The sequence below is a fragment of the Aquarana catesbeiana genome, linkage group LG06, assembly GCF_042186555.1.
Source record: "Aquarana catesbeiana isolate 2022-GZ linkage group LG06, ASM4218655v1, whole genome shotgun sequence".
Classification (NCBI taxonomy): domain Eukaryota; kingdom Metazoa; phylum Chordata; class Amphibia; order Anura; family Ranidae; genus Aquarana; species Aquarana catesbeiana.
Window position 1 is genome coordinate 236645678 of NC_133329.1, and position 20546 is coordinate 236666223.

The window sequence follows — 20546 nt, forward strand, 5'->3', positions numbered from 1 at the left end:
CTTCCAGGTTAAGGAATTGTCCTGACAGGATCCAGTCCGTCAATGCCACGACTGTGGCCTATATCAATCACCAAAAGGGGCACCAAGAATCTCTCAGTGCAGAGAGAAGTGAACCGTATTCTAACTTGGGCAGAAAGAAATATTCCGTGCCCATCAGCAGTCTTCATTCCGGGAATAGAGAATTGGCATGCGCACTACATGTGCCGCCAACAGATTCCCAGGGGAATGGTCTATTCACCCCGACATGTTTTGGGCTGTTGGTCAAGGATGGGGGACTCCGGATGTAGATCTTCTAGCATCCAGTGCAACATAAAGTTAGTCAACTTTGTGTCCACAACAAAGGATCCATTCGCATGCAGAACAGATGCGTTGATGATACTGTGGGATCAGCTTTTACTGATCTATGCATTTCCCCCTATTCAGTGGCTGCCTTGACTTCTTTGCAGGATCAAGCTGGAAAGAAAACCAGTAATTCTGGCAGCACCAGCATGGCCCAGAAGGTCATGGTATGCAGAAGTCGTAAAGATGGCAGTGGGGGATCTGTGGTCCCTTCCACAAAGGCCAGACCTGCTCTCACAGGGGCCGATATTCCATCCTACTTTACGTGCTAAATTTAATGGCCTGGCTATTGAGACCCACAATCTGAAGAAACGTGGGCTTTCCAGGGCAGTTATTTCTACTTTAATGCTAGGAAGCCAGCTTCGAGAACTACAGTATATATTATAGAGTCTGGAAAGCTTATGTTTCCTGGTGTAAATCCAAGGGTTGGCACCCTCGTAGATATATATTATATGCAGAATTCTTGCCTTTCTACAAGTAGGCGTAGAGATGAAGTTGGCCCTGAGTACTATTAAGGGCCAAGTCTCAGCCTTAGCAATTTTATTTCAAAGACCACTTGCTACGCATTCTTTAGTCCGGGGTTTCATGCGAGGAGTGATGCGGATTAATCCGCCAGTTAAATCACCCTTAAGCCCTTGGGACTTGAATTTAGTTTTGTCAGTGTTACAAAGACCGCCATTCGAATCATTACAGCATGTTCCCTTAGTTCTTCTGACTAGGAAGCTGATATTTTTGGTTGCTATATCCTCAGCAAGAAGGGTTTCAGAATTGGCTGCTCTTTCCTGTAAAGAGCCATAGTTGGTTATTCATGAGGACAGAGTGGTGTTACGCCCTCGTCCAGGCTTTTTGCTAAAAGTGGTTTCAGACTTTCATTTGAATGAAGATATTGTCCTGACATCGTTTTTTCCAAAACCATGTTGCAAAGAAGAAAAGTCACTACATTGTCTTGATGTGGTGAGAGCAGTGAAGATCTATTTAAAGAAAACTGCTCAGATTCGTAAGACTTATGTCTTATTTATTCTGCCAGAGGGTCCTAAAGGACAGGCAGTGTCAAAATCCACTGTGGCTAAGTGGATTCAGCAGGTTATAATTCAAACCTATGATTTAAAGGGAAAGCTTCCCCCTTTTCAAGTTAAGGCGCACTCTGCCAGAGCGCTTGGTGCTTCTTAGGCAGTGCATCACCAGGCCTCCATGTCTCAGATCTGCAAGGCCACGACTTGGTCTTCAGTGCATACATTTACAAAATTTTATCAAGTAGATGTAAGATGGAATGAGGATATCTCCTTTGGGCGCAGTGTGCTGCAAGCAGCAGTATAATTCCTCAAGGTCTGGGGGTTCCCTACGGGTTGTGTCTCCCTCCCCTCAAGTAGCATTGCTATGGGACATCCCACCAAGTAATTACTTGAGGCCCTGTGTCCTATGATGTATGATAAAGAAAATAGGATTTTTAAAACAGCTTACCTGTAAAATCTTTTTCTTGGAGTACATCATAGGACACAGAGCTCCCGCCCCTCTGTTTTATGGGGTGAGAGTATATTGCTTATATTGCTTGGCTACAAAAACTGAGGACTCCTGGAAGGAGGAGGGGTTATATAGGGGAGTCAACTTCCTGTATTGGTTATACCAATGTCAACACCTGAAGGTAGGCCCATAACCCACCAAGTAATTACTTGAGGCTCTGTGTCCTATGATGTACTCCAAGAAAAGGATTTTACAGGTAAGCTTTTTTAAAAATCCTATTTTTTTTTTTTTAACATACTGTTATTAGTGTCCCTGATCACCACCACATCAGTCATATGATGGTGCTGTACTGCACTGATGACAGTATGTGTACAAAAAAATTAAAAAAAAAAATTGTGAGGAAAAAAAAAACTCTATTTTTTACAAAAAATACTGCTTTAAAGAACTCACCATGTCTCTTACTAAATGCCTCAGATTGTCTACTTTCCAAAAAGGGCTCATTTGGGGGGGAATTTGTACTGTTGTAGCATTTTAGGGCTTCAAGAAATGAGATGGGTCGTCAGTACATCAGAAAATCAGAACAATTTTCAAATATATTACCATAGTTTGTAAAGGCTATAACTTTTCACACAAGCCAATTATTTTACACTTATTGGGATTTTTTTTAAATCAAAGACATGTAGCAGAATACATTGTGGCCCAAATTTATGACAGCGTTTGATTTTATTGGATGTTTTATGACAATGTAGAAAATATTTTTATTTCAAAATTTTCATATTTTTTGGTTCATATTGCAAGAAATAAACCCAGTGGGGATCGAATACCACCAAAAGAAAGCACTATTTGTGTAAAAAAAAAAGTTAAAAAATTCAGTTGTGTACAGTACTGCATGACTGTGCACAGTCATGCAGTACTGTACACAACTGAATTTTTTATCTTTTTTTTTTACACAAATTGCCAGTTAAAGTAGCACAGTGCTAAATAGCAAAAAATGTTCTTGTCATAAATGAGGTAAACCCTTCTGGAGCTCAAGTTGTTGTAAAAATCAGATTTTTTTTTTTTTTTAATGTATGAGAGAAATGTTAAAAATGGCCTGGGGTAAAGTGGTTAAGTCAGACATGTGGTAAAGTGTGAGGTAGTTCTGAAGAGCTTCATTGAAAATACTGATATTTTTCTGATGCACAGTCATCTCTTGTAAAAATAACAATAAAAAGGTTGATGGGGGAAGGGAAAGGGATCACCGCTCCAGGTGAAAATGTGGATATAGAACTCTCCTCGGAACTGGAACACCAGGTGCCGGCTAAGCATATAGCAACATGAGGCAAAAGAAGTTCTTGACAGCCGCTCTCCAGAATATAGCCTTTATTAGTAAAAAGTCCAACAGATACAAGCCACAGCAAAAAATGGGACAAACGAGCTGACGCTTTTCACACTTAACAGTGCTTAGTCATAGCTGCCATGCATTTTTTGCTGTGGCTTGTATCTGTTGGACTTTTTACTAATAAAGGCTATATTCCGGAGTGCAGCTGTTCAATAAAAAGGTTGATAGAATACTTTTCTGCAGAGTTAGGGGTAGGCAACCTTTTGAGGACAGTGTGCTGAAAAATGTTTTCAAAGAAATTGAGAGTGCCAGATACATAAAAAAAAGTCTTCTTCACACAGTCCCGAAATGGAATCTTTATAAAGTAAATACTGTAAATGACTTGAATATGAGTAAGAAATTTAAAGCTTTGCACCTTCATGCCTCAAATCAGCCCCAATTCCTTCACCCCTCAGATTACTTTAATTTCAGCACCTTCACATCTCAGATCACCCTAATTCCTGCACCTTCACACCTCAGATCAGCCCCAGTTCCTGCACCTTCACACCTTAGATCAATCCTAATTTCTGCACTTTCAGACTTCAGATCAATCCCAATTTCTGCACTTGCACATCTCAGATCAGCCCCGATTCCTGCACCCTCAAGCCTCAGATCAGCCCCGATTCCTGCACCCTCACGCCTCAGATCAGCCCAGATTCCTGCACCCTCACGCCTCAGATCAGCCCCAATTCCTGCACCCTCACGCCTCAGATCAGCCCCGATTCCTGCACCCTCACGCCTCAGATCAACCCTGATTCCTGCACCCTCACGCCTCAGATCAGCCCCAATTCCTGCACCCTCACGCCTCAGATCAACCCCGATACCCTCACGCCTCAGATCAGCCCCGATTCCTGCACCCTCACGCCTCAGATCAGCCCCGATTCCTGCACCCTCACGCCTCAGATCAGCCCCAACAACTGCACCTTCATGCCTCAGATCAGCCCCAGTCCCTACACCCTCAGATCTCAAAGCAGCCCAATTCCTGTAGTCACACCTCAGATCACCCCAATTCCTGCATCTTCATACCTCAGATCAGTCCCAATTCTTGCACCTATAAATTAGTAGTTACCAATAATTTGTTAATTACCAGTCCAAAATAGGAGCAGGTGGCTTGGGGCAGCCAGCTCAACACCAGGACCAGATCTAGTCTGATGTGAGGGTGCAGTAGAAAATGTCAGGGGGCAGAGGATGGGAGGTCAGCAGGGCAGAGGATAGGGTCTGCAGTTCGTAGGGCAGTGTACAGAGGCCAGAAAGGCAAATGGTGAGAGGTCAGCAAGCAGTGTTGCAGAAGTTAGTACAGAGCATGGAGTCATCAGGGCATAAGACGGAGGTCAGCAGGGCAGAGGACTGGGTAATTGCTGGTAGGGCACTCAGCAGAGCTCCTCCTCCCCACAGTGCACACAGCAGGGCAGAGGACATGGGTCACTGCTGGTAAGGCACTCGGCAGAGGTCCACCCCACACTGCAAACAGCTTAAATCAGATTCTGATCTGCACAGTGTATAGCTGGCTGCTGCAGCTGTGCTGCCTTTGAGATCTGAGGATTTCACAGGTCAAAACTGCAACAGCCAGCTAGACACTCTGCAGATGGCGACTGTGTTTGTAAAAGAATCTGATCTCCGCTATGTGCTGTATGGGGATAAGCAGCTCTGCTGCAAGCCCCTGTGTCCAGGCTGAGTGCAGCCCGAAAATAGGAGAAGGGGCTTACCGATCCGACTACAGCATTCTGGAAGAGGTGGGGGAGAAGGGCAGCGCAGCACCCTCTAGATCTGGCCATGCTCAAACGTGCTTCAGTTTCGGCTAAATGCAGGCAAGCTGAGGGAGGTGGCAGGAACAGAATTGGACAGGAAATGAGGTGAGGGAGAACCCCCCATGTTCCCTCCTGTGTAGCCATGCACGACCAAGCTAGCCGGCTTTACTGACGTGTGGGAGGTGGGTGTCCAAGGCTTCCCTCTTGTGCCATCATAAATGCGGCTGCGTGCCATGTCTGGCATGTGTGCCTGGGGTTCCCAATCCCTGCTGTGGAGGGTTTTTTCCCACTTTGAGAAGGACTTTGTAACGAATGCAGTACATTTTAAGTTCCATTAACTCATAGTGTAAGTACAGAGAACTGCGTATATTGGTTGTAGATTCTAAAAATATAAGATCATTGTATATGCATGTCTGGGTACCACTTACCACAAGGGTTCTTAACCTGGGCTCCATGGATGGGTTTCAGGGGGTCCACGACGGTAAGATAAAAAAATATCTACTATACAGACCTCCCCCTCGTCTCAATCAGTGGTTTCCCATTTAAATAAATCCATAAATAAAAAATAAAAACTCACCCTGCCACTGCTTACTGTATAGCTCCTCCTGCCAAGTGTCTCATGGCTCGTTGTTGGCCCATGTTTACGTTTTAATTTGTATCATCGTTCTCTGCACAACCGCTGTCTTTGCCACTCCATAGCAGGAAGTGTAAATTCTTTTTCTAGTAGCAGTAATAGTAGATTTGAGTAGAATTAAAATTGCTTTGTTTAATTTGCACAACTTGAACCTGGGCGCTCGGGTTCGGCACATCACGGATTTGGTGGACAGATTACTGGGAGGGGCAGGGGAATAACCGGTTGTCATGTTGCACCTTGGCACCAATGATAAAGTCAGAGGAAGATGGAGTGTCCTAAAAAATGATTTTAAGGACTTAGGAGTTAAATTGAGGAAAAGGACCTCCAAGGTGGTAGTCTCATAAATACTACCGGTACCTCGAGCCACACCAGAAAGGCAGAGGGAGATTAGGGAAGTAAACAAGTGACTGAGGAGCTGCTGTAGTAAGGAGGGGTTTGGGTTCCGGGAGAACTGGGCCGACTTCTCAGTCGGTCACCAACTCTATAGAAGGGACGGACTGCACCTAAATGAGGAGGGTGCAGATATGCTGGGAGCGAAGGTGGCCGAAAAGTTAGAGGGGCTTTGAAACTAGGTGACGGGGGAGGGTTCAGAGGTAGAGATAGTCAGCGCGGAACATATTCCAGAGGGTAGTATTGGGGGCATTAGTGGTAGTTGACTAAAGCACCTAAACCCGAGGTAAGTATATTAACAAGTCCTATTTGCAACCTCAGAACACCCAATAAGTTGACCATATGTGACCGGTCTAAACTACGTGGCATGTTCACCAATGCCAGGAGTCTGGCGGACAAGATGGGAGAATTAGGGCTACTGTTGTTCGAGGAGGATTTCAATTTTGTAGGAATTTCAGAGACTTGGTTCAACAGCTCTCGTGATTGGCTGGCAACCATTCAAGGGTATTCCCTATATCACAGGGATAGAGCGGTAAAAAGGGGGAGTGGTATGCCTGTATATCAAAAATGATGTACAAATGAATGTGAGAGATGACCTCTCTAAGGGAGCAAGGGAGGAGGTGGAATCCTTATGGGTAGAGCTGCAAAGAAAAGAAACTAAGGGGAAAGTAATACTGGAAGTATGCTATAAGCCCCCTTACCAGAGGGAGGAGGCAGACCCCCTATCATAATTGGAATTAGCGGCAAGGATGGGAAATGTCATCGTGGGGGATTTTAATTATCCAGACATAGACTGGACGGAAGGAACCGCGCATTCATCTAAGGATCTCCAGTTCCAAAATGTCTTGCAGTCAGTTGGCATGGACCATAGGGTGAGTACATGGATTGAAAACTGGCTACAGGGGCGAGTTCAGAGGGTAGTGATAAATGGGGGGTACTTGGAATGGTCCGGGGTGGAAAGTGGGATCCCCCAGGGTTCTGTCCTGGGACAAATCCTAATTCTTAAACGACCTGGAGAATGGGGAAAAACAGCTCAATTTCTGTATTTGCGGATGATACTAAGCTAAGCAGGGCAATAACTTTGCAGGATGTGGAAACCTTGCAAGAAGATCTGAACAAATTAATGGGGTGGGCAACTACATGACAAATGAGGTTTAATGTGGAAAAATTTAAAATAATGCGTTTGGGTGGCAAAAATATCAATGCAATCTACTCACTGGGGGGAGAACCTCTGGGGGAGTCCAGGATGGAAAAGGACCTGGGGGTCCTAGTAGATGATAGGCTTAGCAATGGCATGCAATGCCAAGCTGCTGCAAGCAAAGCAAACAGAATATTGGCATGCATTAAAAAGGGGATTACCTCCAGAGATAAAATGATAATTCTCCCACTCTACAAGACTCTGGTCCGGCGGAACCTGGAGTATACCGTCCAGTTCTGGACACTAGTCCTCAGGAAGGATGTGCTGAAACTGGAGAGAGTTCAGAGAAGGTCAACAAAGCTAATAAAGGGTCTGGAGGACATTAGTTATGAGGAAAGGTTGCGAGCACTGAACTTATTCTCTCTGGAGAAGAGACGCTTGAAAGGGGGTATGATTTCAATGTACAAATACCATACTCGTGACCCCACAATAGGGATAAAACTTTTCTGCGTAAGGGAATTAAATAAGACACACAGTCATTCACTAAAATTAGATGGATAGCGGTTTAACCTTAAACTGCGTAACGGGTTCTTTACTATAAGAGCGGTTAGGATGTGGAATTCCCTTCCACAGGCAGTGGTTTCAGCAGGGAGCATCGATAATTTAAAAAAACTATTAGATAAGCACCTGAACAACCACAACATCCAGGGATATACAATGTAATACTGACATAAAATCACAGTTGGACTTGTGTCTTTTTTCAACTTTGCCTACTATGTAACTATGCAAGATGATTGCATTTCATTTTTGTAATGATTAGCCATTACTTTTTGCATGAAAAGGAGTGAGTTTTTGCTAAGATTGTTTATTTTTTTTATTCAAACATTGTGTATGTCATATACAGTTGTGCTCATAAGTTTACATACACTGTCAGAATTTGATTTCTTGACAATTTTTCAGAGAATATGATGATTACTGTTTTTACTCATGGTTAGTGTTTGGCTGAAGCCATTTATTATCGGTCAACTGTGTTTATTCTTTTTTTAAATCATAATCACAACAGAAACTAACCAAATGACTCTGATCAAAAGTTTACATACCCTGGTGATTTTGACCTGATAACATGCACACAAGTTGACACGAAGGGGTTTGAATGGCTATTAAAGGTAACCATCCTCACCTGTGATCTGTTTGCTTGTAATTAGTGTGTGTGTATAAAAGGTCAATGAGTTTCTGGACTCCTGACAGACCCTTGCATCTTTCATCCAGTGCTGCACTGACGTTTCTGGATTCTGAGTCACGGGGAAAGCAAAAGAATTGTCAAAGGATCTGCGGAAAAAGGTAGTCGAACTGTATAAAACAGGAAAGGGATATAAAAAGATATCCAATGAATTAAGAATGCCAATCAGCAGTAATAAATGCTACATTTGGAGAAGAGTCAACAAGGCCTATGAAGAAAGATACAACAGGTGGATCGCTGATGTTTTTGGGATGTGTGAGCTACAAAGGCACAGGAAATTTGGTCAAAATTGTTGGCAAGATGCATTTAGTATGTTATCAAAAAATACTGGAAGAACATTTGCATTCATCACAAGGCCAAGTCGACCTGTCATTGGCTACAGCAGAATAAAGTGAAGGTTCTGGAGTGGCCATCTCAGTCTCCTGACCTCAATGTCATTGAGCCACTCTGGGGAGATCTCAAACGTGCAGTTCATGCAAGACAGCCCGAGAACTTACAGGAACTGAAGGCTTTTTGCCAAGAGGAATGGGCAGCTTTACCATCTGAGAAGATAAAGAGCCTCATCCACAAATACCACAAAAGACTTCAAGCTGTTGTTGATGTTAAAGCGGGCAATACACGGTATTAAGAACTGGGGTATGTATACTTTTGATCAGGGTCATTTGGGTAGTTTCTGTTGTGATTATGATTTAAAAACCGTAAACACAGTTGATTGCTAATAAATGGTTTCAGCCAAACACTAACCATGAGTGAATAAAGTTTGTTTATCATTGATATTCACTGAAAACTGGCCAAGAAATCATAACTTCTGCCAGGGTATGTAAACTTCTGAGCACAATTGTATGTGTGAGGCAATCAAATGTCAATAAAATAAAGTACATATATAATAATTACATGCAGAGTTTTGTTTATGCAAATGTTGCTAGGGAGGGGGTCCATAGCGTTCATCAAATTTTTAAAGGATAAGTTCACCTTTTGCAATATATTACATTACCCATATTTAGGGTGGAACATGTAACATTTTTTTTACCTGCAAACCAATGTGCATTTATTATTTTTTGTTAAAAGGTGAACTTTATCTTTTAAAGGGGTCTGTGACTCAAAAAAAGGTTTAAAACCACTGACTTAGGCTGGCTTATGCATTATACAATTTGATTGTACAATTTTACCTTTAGATTTACCAAAACCACACATAATATGAGGTCAAACCAAAACGGTTTTAATTTGTTTGCAATCAAGAATGGCCCTTGCACTACTAGTTGAAGGTAAATCCAGAGGAAATTAAACACAAAAATTGTATCATGTATGGTCAGCTTTACTGTATGTTTCCATGGTAACAATTGCAAAGAGCTGGGTTATACAGTGATTCAAATTCTACCTGAGGCAGCCTTTCGTGAGGAAGCTTTGTGACCCCTCCTCTGTAAACTGAGCCAACACAAAGCAGAGCCATGAATTTGGGTAATAAAGGACGTCTGTCACGGCAGAACAGTGGATAAGGGTTGTGGGTTCTTTAATTAGGTCCTGGCTTTTGGCTGGCATTCTGTTTGATCTAGCTGTGTGTGCATACTTGATGAAATGAATGTGTGTAGGGTGAAGTGGAGGCAGCAAGCTTATGTCAGCAGAAAACATTCTTTAGTTGTGCTGAGCAAGTGGGATGAGAGCAGATTATTTGATGTAATAGCAGGGTCTCATCTGATTCACATGTCATCCACTGGAAAGGAACGTGGCACAGCACTAAAGTGTTTGTTTCTACTTGAAGAACTGAGCACATTAGAGCCTTGTCTTAGCTCTGGTATCAGTTCATTTCACGTAATGGTTATGTAATGGAGATGTCCTAGAAAAATGAAAATGCCTTTTTGTTTTTTGGCTGGAATTGCAAGTAAATTTTGTGATTTATAACTGCCTGTCCTAAGCTAACCTGAGTAACTCTGGGGGAAGTGAGATTTGCGGTTTTCCCTCAACTTCTTTTTCACCCAATTTTTGGTAAATATTAAAGATGGGGTTGTGTCGAAATAGATGCCAAACCTATAATTGTCCATAAGATACCCAAAACCTTAACATGTCACCAATTTAAAGTGAACAATGAATGCTGGCCCTAGAATTATTTCTCTCACAATACTGTGTGCAGCAATACCTCCTAATATGTGCGGCACAATCATAATCTTCATAGGCAACATGTGCATTTGTGTGTCCATGTATGTAGGGGCTGGGGGCTTTAATACACAGGATGTTTTAATGATTTTATTAAAGTGATACTAAAGTCATTTATTTTTTTTTATTTTTATTAAAAACAAACAATGTTATACTTACCTGCACTGTATAATGGTTTTGCACAGAGCAGCCCATATCCTCTTCTCGGGTCCCTCGCCAGCACTCCTGGGCCCCTCCTCCCTGTTGAGTGCCCCCACAGCAAGCAGCTTGCTATGGGGCACCCGAGCTGAGCTGCAGCTCCCTGTGCCCATTCAGACACAGAGCCATAGCCCAGCCCTGCCCCCTTTCTCTCCTCATTGGCTCACTGACTTTGAGTGACTACAGCAGGAGCCAATGATGCAACGTTGCTGTCTCAGCCAATGAGGAGGGGAGTCCCAGACAGCCGAGTCTCTCATGCAACAACACTGTATCTAGATGGGGCTCAGGTAAGTATTAGGGGGCAGAGGGGGGCTGCTGCACACAGAAGGTTTTTTTAAAAAAATGCATTAAGATAAAAAAAACCTTCTGCCTTTATAACCACTTTAAGCTTTACTTTTTTTGTCAACTGTATTGTTATAACAAGGGGGCGAAGAAGAAGCATGTCACTGTACATGTGCAAGTGATCAGGCGACTGAATCACTTCCATTAGAAAGCCAACAGGTGACAGTGCAGATGTAAACAAACTTCCGGCTAATATAGTGGCTGGGAGTCTGTTTACAATTCACTGTTATGCCATATGTCCGTGGAAGTAAAATGATTAAACACTTTTGAAATGTACGCAGTCGACTTATATACACGAAAGCAATACTGTGTGTGTATGGTTTAACTTTATGTATTTTGTTAAATCTAAGTACCATAATTTTATTAGCTTTGGTGTATAGTTGCTGATTTAAGACTGACTGATGTGCTGTTTAACTGTTTCAGGAGAACAGTTTTGAGCAGTTTATCATCAACTACTGCAATGAGAAGTTGCAACAGATCTTTATTGAATTGACTTTGAAGGAAGAACAAGAAGAATACATACGAGAGGTAACCTAGCACACTACTGTATGTTTAAGTGTATTTCCATTTTTGCAGTCAAATTTGGGAAAACCCCAATGTGTTCCCATTTCAAACATTATTTCTTACCTTTATAGTTGTTTCTTTTGAGCACTCTATAGAAAGCTTCTTTTTTTTTTTTTTTTTTTTTTTTTTTTTTTTTAGAATAACTTCCATTGTGCAATTAGGGGAAACCGAGGAACAGTTAATTTTTAAAATGCATTAACATACAACATATCACCCAAATCTTCAGATCCTTAGCCCTTTATTAGGCTGCACATCCAGTTTACTACTGATAATGAGATCTAGCATCACAGTACAGCCATGGTTTTATTATGATAAACGGAACTCCACAATCTTCTTATTAACATTACATAAAAGCTAGGTTGGATTTTTAAGCAAGTAAAAAGGTAAGCAGTATTTTTCAAATATTGTTCTATATAGTACAATACGGGACACAGGAGGATGTAATTCAGTTATACTGCTGATTTTAGGAGATTGAAAATGACCAAAACAAAGTAAGGACAGCCTAAAATACACCCCTCTGGCTCTCTGCATGCCTAGTGTCCTAGGAGAACAGACATCTGCTCTCCTCTAAAAGAAGGAAACCCTTTTAATCACGTACCTTGTAGCGGAGCCTGATATGATGAGGAAGGCCTCCCCTACACCTCTGAAGCAGGGCCCCTGGTAGTGTAAACAGAAGGCACAGGAGTGCAGGGTGGCACTAGTGCCTGTAAGTCTTGCTAGCAACAGAGCAGGTGTCCACGTTGGCCAGGCAAAGTTGTCGGGTGTCTTCAGTAAAGCAGGCAGGTAGCTGGGCAGCGGACTGAAGTAGTCTGGTACTGGCGACAGTGGGCAGATGAGACAGTTGCTGGTAGCAGACTGTAGGTCAACAGGAACAGCTGGGTTTTAGACAGGTACCAGTGACAGCAGGCAAAATAGCAGAGTCAAGCAGGCCGGGTCACGCACTGGCAGGACGAACCAGGTACAGGGGCACAGGTAGAAGCGTGGTCAGGGTACAAGCCGGACAAAATAAATTACAGCGCACACATACAAAAATTACATTTAAATCCTGCAAGGCTATTTAAAACACCTGAACATATCCAAAAATATGGGGATTTGGTTACACCATATGGTCATAAAGTGCTAAGCCCACTACTGCGTCAAAGTACCCCATTATCAGTGGGTCCTACACAATTCATAGAATGAAAGGTCCTGCATCTCAACCATGGGAAACTCCTCTTTATGGGAGATCAATAAGGACTCCTCCTATAACACAGGTGGACATTAATAAGAGGTAATGAAGGGGGGATGGGGTGCTCCGGCCCAAGGGATCTGGTTAGGACCCTTACAAAATACAAACAGACTTAGGGGGCACACCCTAAAAATGCGTTTACATTTAAGATGGTGCTGCTATAAGACCGCAAACAGAAGAAAATAGATTACAGCGCACACATACAAAAATGACATTTAAATCCGGCAAGGCTATTTAAAACAAGGGTACAAGCCGGGTCTTAAACCGACCAGTGAAGCAGAAACCAATGGAACAGACAGGAGCTGAGGTCAGAGGACAACCTGAGTTCAGAATGTAGTCAGGACAAGATTGGTCAGCAACTGGAATCAAGATGCAGGAACACAGGATACACTTGAGGCTGAAGATAAAGCAGCCCTGATCCTGAGCACTGGCATGGTTTAAATAGTCCGTCTGGCACCAACATTTGTCACAAGCGCACGTATATGGGCACCATTGTGCACGCATGCACATGTGTCCAATTCCTGCATGCATGAGAAGGAACATGTATTGGCCTGTGAAGGTGCACAGAAGAACGTTCAGAGGAGCCATCTCCTTTACTGGCATGCCCTTCCTGACAGCTTTATTTTTTAAGCAAGATTTATTTTCATCTGGCAAGTTTCTTGAATTGCTGCTAAGTCAGAAGGGTCAGTTTTACAGATTAGCTGATCCTTGGCTCTTCCATGGAAGCTGTATGTGGACCCTGCAGACATAAAGAAGTGAGGCCAGTTTGTAATGTATCTTTGGTACTGGATTCTGTGTTCTACAGGTCTAGAGCCACGGTGCATCCATCGGGTGGAACCCTGTCCCTCAAGACCCCTTGAGAGGTATGCCTCTGATAAGGGTGAAGACTGACAGGGAGCAGCATGCTTCCTGCATACTGTCTCTTTATCCCCTGATGTGCCTGGGGTTTTTTTCTCTGGGCCCTTGCTGGATGTGGGTTATATTGAGTAGGGCTTTAGCCAGTGTTTGACCCTGATTGGTGTATACAGTTAGGTTCCCTCCGAAGAGGTTAGTCCAATGGAATCTTGTCCCAATCACATTTGGGCACATGGCTGATGTTGGAGTAGCTGCACCAGTCCTGTGATCCTTTGAATGACATGTGGGCAACCTGCTGCCTTACTAGTGATGCCACACCAAATGCCATTAACCTTTTCGGAAGTGAAATTGTGAATACCCTTGCTGGCTGTCTCTCACTCTGTTCTTGTAAGACAGATCATAACGCATGGACAGTAATCCCGGGGCCTGGCCAGCTTGCAATTTGATATGCATGCTAGGAGAGTCTTGCAGTGTCCCTTCTATAGGACCTGAGACCAATATCTCGGATCACTGCCCCCTGACTGTGTCCTGGCACTCTATTGTGCTTCACTTAACCCCTTCAAGAGTTAGCCCCTCCTCTTTAATGTCTAGGGAAGAGTTTTTGGGCAAAATGGCAACCGTGATAGCTTATTCAGAACGCAGGGGCTGCAAGTGTCCCCTCCTCCAGAGACCGTCTCTGCATGGCCTGATGCTTCCTTTGCTTTTTTTATTTGAAGACTTGGTACACAGGGAGCCGCAGTCTGTAGATATTACTCCAAGCCTAAAATCTCAGTCCCTATTGACGCAGTGTGCATAGGATAGATTTGGAGGTGCCTGTGTTGGGTACAACTATTGTCACTAGCCAGAGTTCTCTAAAGAGCTCTTAACTTGATGTCTTTTCTCCATGTGTAGCTATTGGCCTAACCCCGGAGGGGCCTTTGCCCCTCCTAGGCATTTTGCCCAGCAATACCTTATGAAGGGGGAAGAGGGGGTTGCCAAAGTAGTGGCCCATTTCAGTTGTTGACCCAGCCATTTTCTGTCTTAAGACTCTCACTGTCCTTGTTGAGAACATCCCTGTGTTTAAACATCTGGTGCATAAAAGTCATGTCTTATGCCCCGTACACACGATCGGAAATGCCGCCAGCAAAACTCCGATGATGCGACTGTGTGTATGCTCCATCGGACTTTTGCTGGCGGAATTCCAGCCAGCAAAAGATTGAGAGCAGGTTCTCTATTTTTCGGTCGGAAAAAGTTCCTATCTGAAAATGCGTTCGTCTGTATGCAATTCGGACGCGCCAAAAATCACGCATGCTCGGAAACAATTCGACGCATGCTCAGAAGCATTGAACTTCATTTTCTCGGCTCGTTGTAATAGTGTTGTACGTCACCGCGTTCTTGACGGTCGAAAGTTCAGAGAACTTTTGTGTGACCGTGTGTATGCAAGGCAAGCTTGAGCAGAATCCCGTCGGAAGAGCCATCATACCTTTTTCCAACCAAAATTCTGTGTACGCGGCATAAGGCCTTATTCTTCTTTGAGGCTCCTGCCCTGCATCCTGTAAGGTTTAAAGTTATGTCCTAGAATCAGGGTTCTACTCAACAGATCCCTCTGTCCTTCAGCAACTGGAGCTTATGCCTACAGTCTTCCAGCTGTCAGCAGACAAACCATGCTATGATCACTCAATCTCTATTTCTCAGAATTACCTATCCAGTATTATCTACAATTATTTCCAGCATGTAAGCTCTCGTTGTGATCACTAAACTGGGCTTATTCTTGGTTTGTGGTACACTCCTCCTTTTTAGATATGCTTTTCACCTAAACCCCAGGGTATTGTTTTACCTTCTCTCTGTCATCCTCCTAAACCTCTATTGCTAGGTACACACGGGCCGAAAATCAGACGAAATCGGTCGGTTCTGCAGTTACCGACCGACTTTTGGCCCCTATGTACAGCACCTCATCTGACACAAATGAGCATGCTGGAAAACCAGCAGTCGATCATCATCCAATCAGCGCTTGCAGCTTGAGCACTCGACTGTGAAGCTGGGTGTCCACAGTTGAGATGCCGGCACCAAAGACAGAGCAGCGAGCGAAGGAACGACTCGGGTGAACACATCACTGGATCCTGGGACAGGAGAGTGTCTGTTTATTAAAAGTCAGCACCTACAGTTTTTTTTTAATAAACAAAAATTGACTTGCGCTCCTTTTTAAGCTACCCTTTTGAGTGGATATCTGAAGGTAATTGGGTATCTTCCACTGCTATCACCTATGACATACAGAGAGGGAAAAAAGTATTTGATTCCCTGCTGATTTTGTATGTTTGCCTACTGACAAAGAAATGGTCAGTCTATAATTTTAATGGTAGGTTCATTTTAAGAGACAGAATTTCCAGAAAAATGCATTTAAAAAAAGTTATAAATTGATTTGCATTTTAATGAGTGAAATAAGTATTTGATCCCCTACCAGTCAGCAAGATTTCTGGCTCCCAGGTGTCTTCTATACAGGTAACGAGCTGAGATTAGGAGCACTCCCTCAAAGGGAGTGCTCCTAATCTCAGCTTGTTACCTGTATAAAAGACACCTGTCCACAGAAGCAATCAATCAGATTCCAATCTCTCCACCATTACCAAGACCAAAGAGCTGTCCAAGGATGTCAGGGACAAGATTGTAGACCTGCACAAGGCTGGAATGGGCTACAAGACCATTGCCAAGCAGCTTGGTGAGAGGGTGTCAACAGTCGGTGCAATTATTAGTAGTTAGTAGTAATAGTAGCGATAGTAGTTTTACGTGACTTTTTTTACTTTTAGAAATGTCATTTTGCTGTCAGACTGTTCTAAACTTTGGAAACATGCGCCCCTTTACAGGCATACTATAGACACCCCCCAGGTACGAAATTTAAAGGAATATTACACTTTTATTGTTTCACTTTAAGCATTATTAAAATCACTGCTCCCAAAAAAACGGCCGTTTTTAAAACTTCTTTTTGCATTGATACATGTCCCCTGGGGCAGGACCCAGGTCCCCAAACACTTTTTATAACAATAATTTGCAAATAAGCCTTTAAAATGAGCACTTTTGATTATGCATGTTCGTGTCCCATAGACTTTAACGGTGTTTGCACAAATTTTTTGTTTGCATGTTCTGGATGCGAACCAAACCAGGGGGTGTTCGGCTCATCCCCACCTACTACTATTAACTTTTATAATTTGGGGCATCCTGCACCCCTAAACCCTCTCTCCTAGAATTCAGTTCAGCAATAAAAGGTAAAAAGACTTAAAGTGGATTTTAACCTGAATTTTTTTTTTAATGAAGACTTCTACCTGGTACAGTAGAGGATGTCAGTCATCTGTGCCCAGTCTTGCCAAGAAGAGTTGATCCAGCTCTGAGTAATTGTCTTTTTTTTTAATAAGATAAAAAAACGACACACAGATAAGTTTGTGTCGCCACATCCCCCCCACTGCTGTGACTGACCTCTGATTTCTTTATCTCATGAATGAGCAGAGAGTGTGTTACGATTCCAGCTTCACATCCCTCCTCCTTTCTTCTCCAGCTCTCCCAGGATTTGGTTGCTCCACACCTCAGCATGATTGGGCATGCTGAAGTCATGTGGTGCCTTTCCTGAGCTGTGACTGGATGTTATTCATTATGGGGCGTGATCCTTGATCAGCAGAAGATCAGTATGACTGAGGAGAATATTGATGGTGCCATCAGCTCCCAGTCAGCAAAAAGAGTAGGAGAGAGTAGAGGTGGGCGGGGAGTCTTGTGACATCACATCTCTGCCCACCGAGCTCCGACAAAGAGACCCACCCACCGATTCACCCCCTTCAGCAGGTGCTGCTTCTGCTGAAGGGGGTGACATTTGCAAGGTAGGGATACATGCAGGAGGCTTGTATGTGTGTGTATATATATATATATATATATATATATATATATATATATATATATATATATATATATATATATATACATATACATTAATACTGTGCCATTAGTTTATACTGGGTGAGTGGTGGGTTTACAGACACTAAGTGACTGGTGCCCAACTTCCTTTTCATCCCACTATGCACTAAGTAGCAGACACTGAGATTGAAAAGCTAAGCTGCTGCATTACCTAAAAAGGAGGAATGCTAAATGAGGTTTTAGTGACTGGTTTACATCTACAGTTACATTGATTCTAGCATAAATCTAGCTGTGAATAGTTCGAATTAGAAGGCCTGAAACTTCTGAGGGCATAGGCCAACTACATATTATGTGACACAATTAAGGAAATTAGCAGTGTATGCCTTTTTTATATCCTTAACCCGCTTGGCTAAGTACTAAATTAACTTAAAACAGAAATTTTGCAACCCAAAGAAAAGCATTTTGGTGTTGTTTTTTTTCTCCAAAAATTTTGCCATTGTTAAATGTTGATGACATTTTGTGGGCTTTCTAATGCTGCATTCTATGACCTCCAATTCCTTTCTCAACTCAAACTCCAGTAGTCAGCGACAGCCAGTCATGCAGGAGGAGCACCCGTTTAAACATTTTCTGTGTGCACTTGGAACCGAACACATCTATGCATTCCAGTGGTAATTGGAGCCTTGACTGCTAGTCAAAGTGTGCATTCTTCACATCATCATCATCATCCTTCTCCGTACATCATTGCACTGTTCAAGAAAAGTTGCTTAACATACAAAACACCAGCCCACCCTCCCTAGCTTGCTAACCTAATTCAAGCTCAAACCTCCATAACTAGATGCTTACTTACATATATATGCAATAGGAACGGCCTTCTGCTGTTTAAATTCTTGGTGCCTAAATCATCATCAGCACAGCCCATCCCTGTGCAGCAACTTCCAATAGACTTGAATAAGGCCATACTCAAAGTAAAAAAAAATGATGATTGGGTTTGGCATGGTGATCCAACACCATTCCCAATTTTTTTTTCTGAACCACAAGATATAAGGGGTCCAAATTTAGTTACCAAATTGTTTTAAAAAAAGGGATTATAGAAGAACCCATACATCATTGGCTATGTCCCAGTTGGAGATGCTACTGCAACTGGGAGTACTTGGATAAAAGAACAATAACCAAAATCCTTGTGCTAACCCTAAACAAAAATAAAATAAAAATCCCAAACGCCCATACAAGTATATTATTATCTTAAAAAGCATACTAATCCAAACTATATATACACTATCTTAGCACTGTAGATAGTATATAATAAATTTTTTTCCCCTTTTTTCCATGCTGGTTGTTTGTGTTTGGGGATGTGGAAGAACTGGATTCAGTTCCTGCTTTGTGTATCTTTTTGACTGACAGAATTCAGCCAAATAATAGGATGAAATGAAGCATTATTAGGTTGCAGGGAAATTATGCTTTGCTGTAGTGCTGCTGCTTTTCATCAAAATATACAAAAAAAACCTTCAGTTTTTCTCCTCATCCACCCTGGCAAGTGCAATGCCAAGTACAAATGATCACAGAATCGGATGAAAAATACCGCTTTCTAATCGATCGTACAATAATCTGATTGTTAGTACACAGCTTTCGAGAGCCGATCACGACAGTTCTTCAGAAATTATACAAATGGACAAACGCGAACGTTTTTCTTGTACAATACCAGAAAAACTATTTTCGTTTTAATCAGTGTGGTATTCGAAAAAAAACGTAAGACCAAGACCATGCATGCTCAGAAACTAAATACATTACATCACTTCCGAAGTTTTATTCTGTTGTACGAGAATTTTTGTAACTTTAGTAACCTATTGGTTCTCGATATAAGACAAGCATGCAAAAAAAAGGATCATTCGTCCGATTTTCTCAATGTGTGAACAAGGCTTAAGTTGCTGCTAGTGCTGATGCTGCCTTTTAACAACAATAAAAACCTGTCATTTCTCGTATCAGTGCAAAATATTTTCACCTGGACAACTTTCTAGATGTTTGTGACAGATGTGAGGTAACATGAACAAAAAATTGATCATATGAAAGTCTATAGTTTAAAAAAATGCTAAGCAACAGTTACCGTATTTATCGACATATAACACGCACTTTTTTTCCCCTTAAAAACAGGGAAAAATCATGGGTGCGTGTTATACACCGATCCCTGCTGTCTCTGAGGGAAGAGGAGCGAGCGCCGCTGTCATCACTTCCTGTGTACCCGGCGCTCCGTCACTCACAGCCACGCCTCCTGGCCCCCACATTGGGCCACTGTTCTGTCTGTCATATGAGCAGGGCCAGGAGGCGTGGCTGTGAGTGACGGAGCGCCGGGTACACAGGAGATCGCGGCTGTGTGTAATTCACCGGCGCTCTCTCCTCCTCTTCCCTCGGAGACAGCAGGGATAATCTAGCACTGGCGAGGCTGCAATGATGGGAAAGGCGAGGCTGCAGATGGGCACTGAACAGGCTGCATTGATGGGCAATTTAAAGGCTGCAGATGGGTACTGAGCAGGGTGTATTGATGAGCTGTGACCCTAATTTTACTTCAGAGTTCTTTATTTAAAATGTAAGTTTTTTCCTTAAATTTCCCTCCTAAAATTGGGGTGCGTGTTATAGGCCTATGTGTGTTATAGACCGATAAATACGGTACTTCTCTAGCAATAACTTTTTGCAATTTGTTTACTTATTTTAAATCTTCAAACTAGTCTTGCATCTGTGTCTGGAACAAGGACATACCTAACATAGCTATGAGAAATATTTACTGCCTTTAGACTCTGGCTTATTTCCACTCAAGTGCATGGGAATTTGACACAGTTCAGGGAATGGAGGAGGTCAAGTCTGGAAGCAGTTCAAGGGCACCCAATATGGTCAAACAGTTAATGAAAAGGATACTGCATTTATAACTCCATAAGAAATTAACTATTTAATAAAGCTGTAGTCGTGCATTGTGATTAAGTAACCACAGAGCTAGCGAGTAATAAAACTGTTTGCACAGATTTATGTGACCGCT

At 42.6% G+C, this 20546-nt stretch overlaps 1 protein-coding gene across 4 annotated transcripts in view; it reads left to right on the forward strand.

Moving 5' to 3' along the window:
- The window catches only part of MYO1B (myosin IB), a 429075-nt gene that overhangs the window by 310921 nt on the left and 97608 nt on the right, over window positions 1-20546 (forward strand). For all 4 annotated transcript variants that reach the window (XM_073633091.1, XM_073633093.1, XM_073633094.1 and 1 more), the window contains exon 14: window positions 11425-11529. In XM_073633091.1, coding sequence (XP_073489192.1) covers window positions 11425-11529 — 105 coding nt within the window. The remainder of the gene's footprint in view (window positions 1-11424; window positions 11530-20546) is intronic.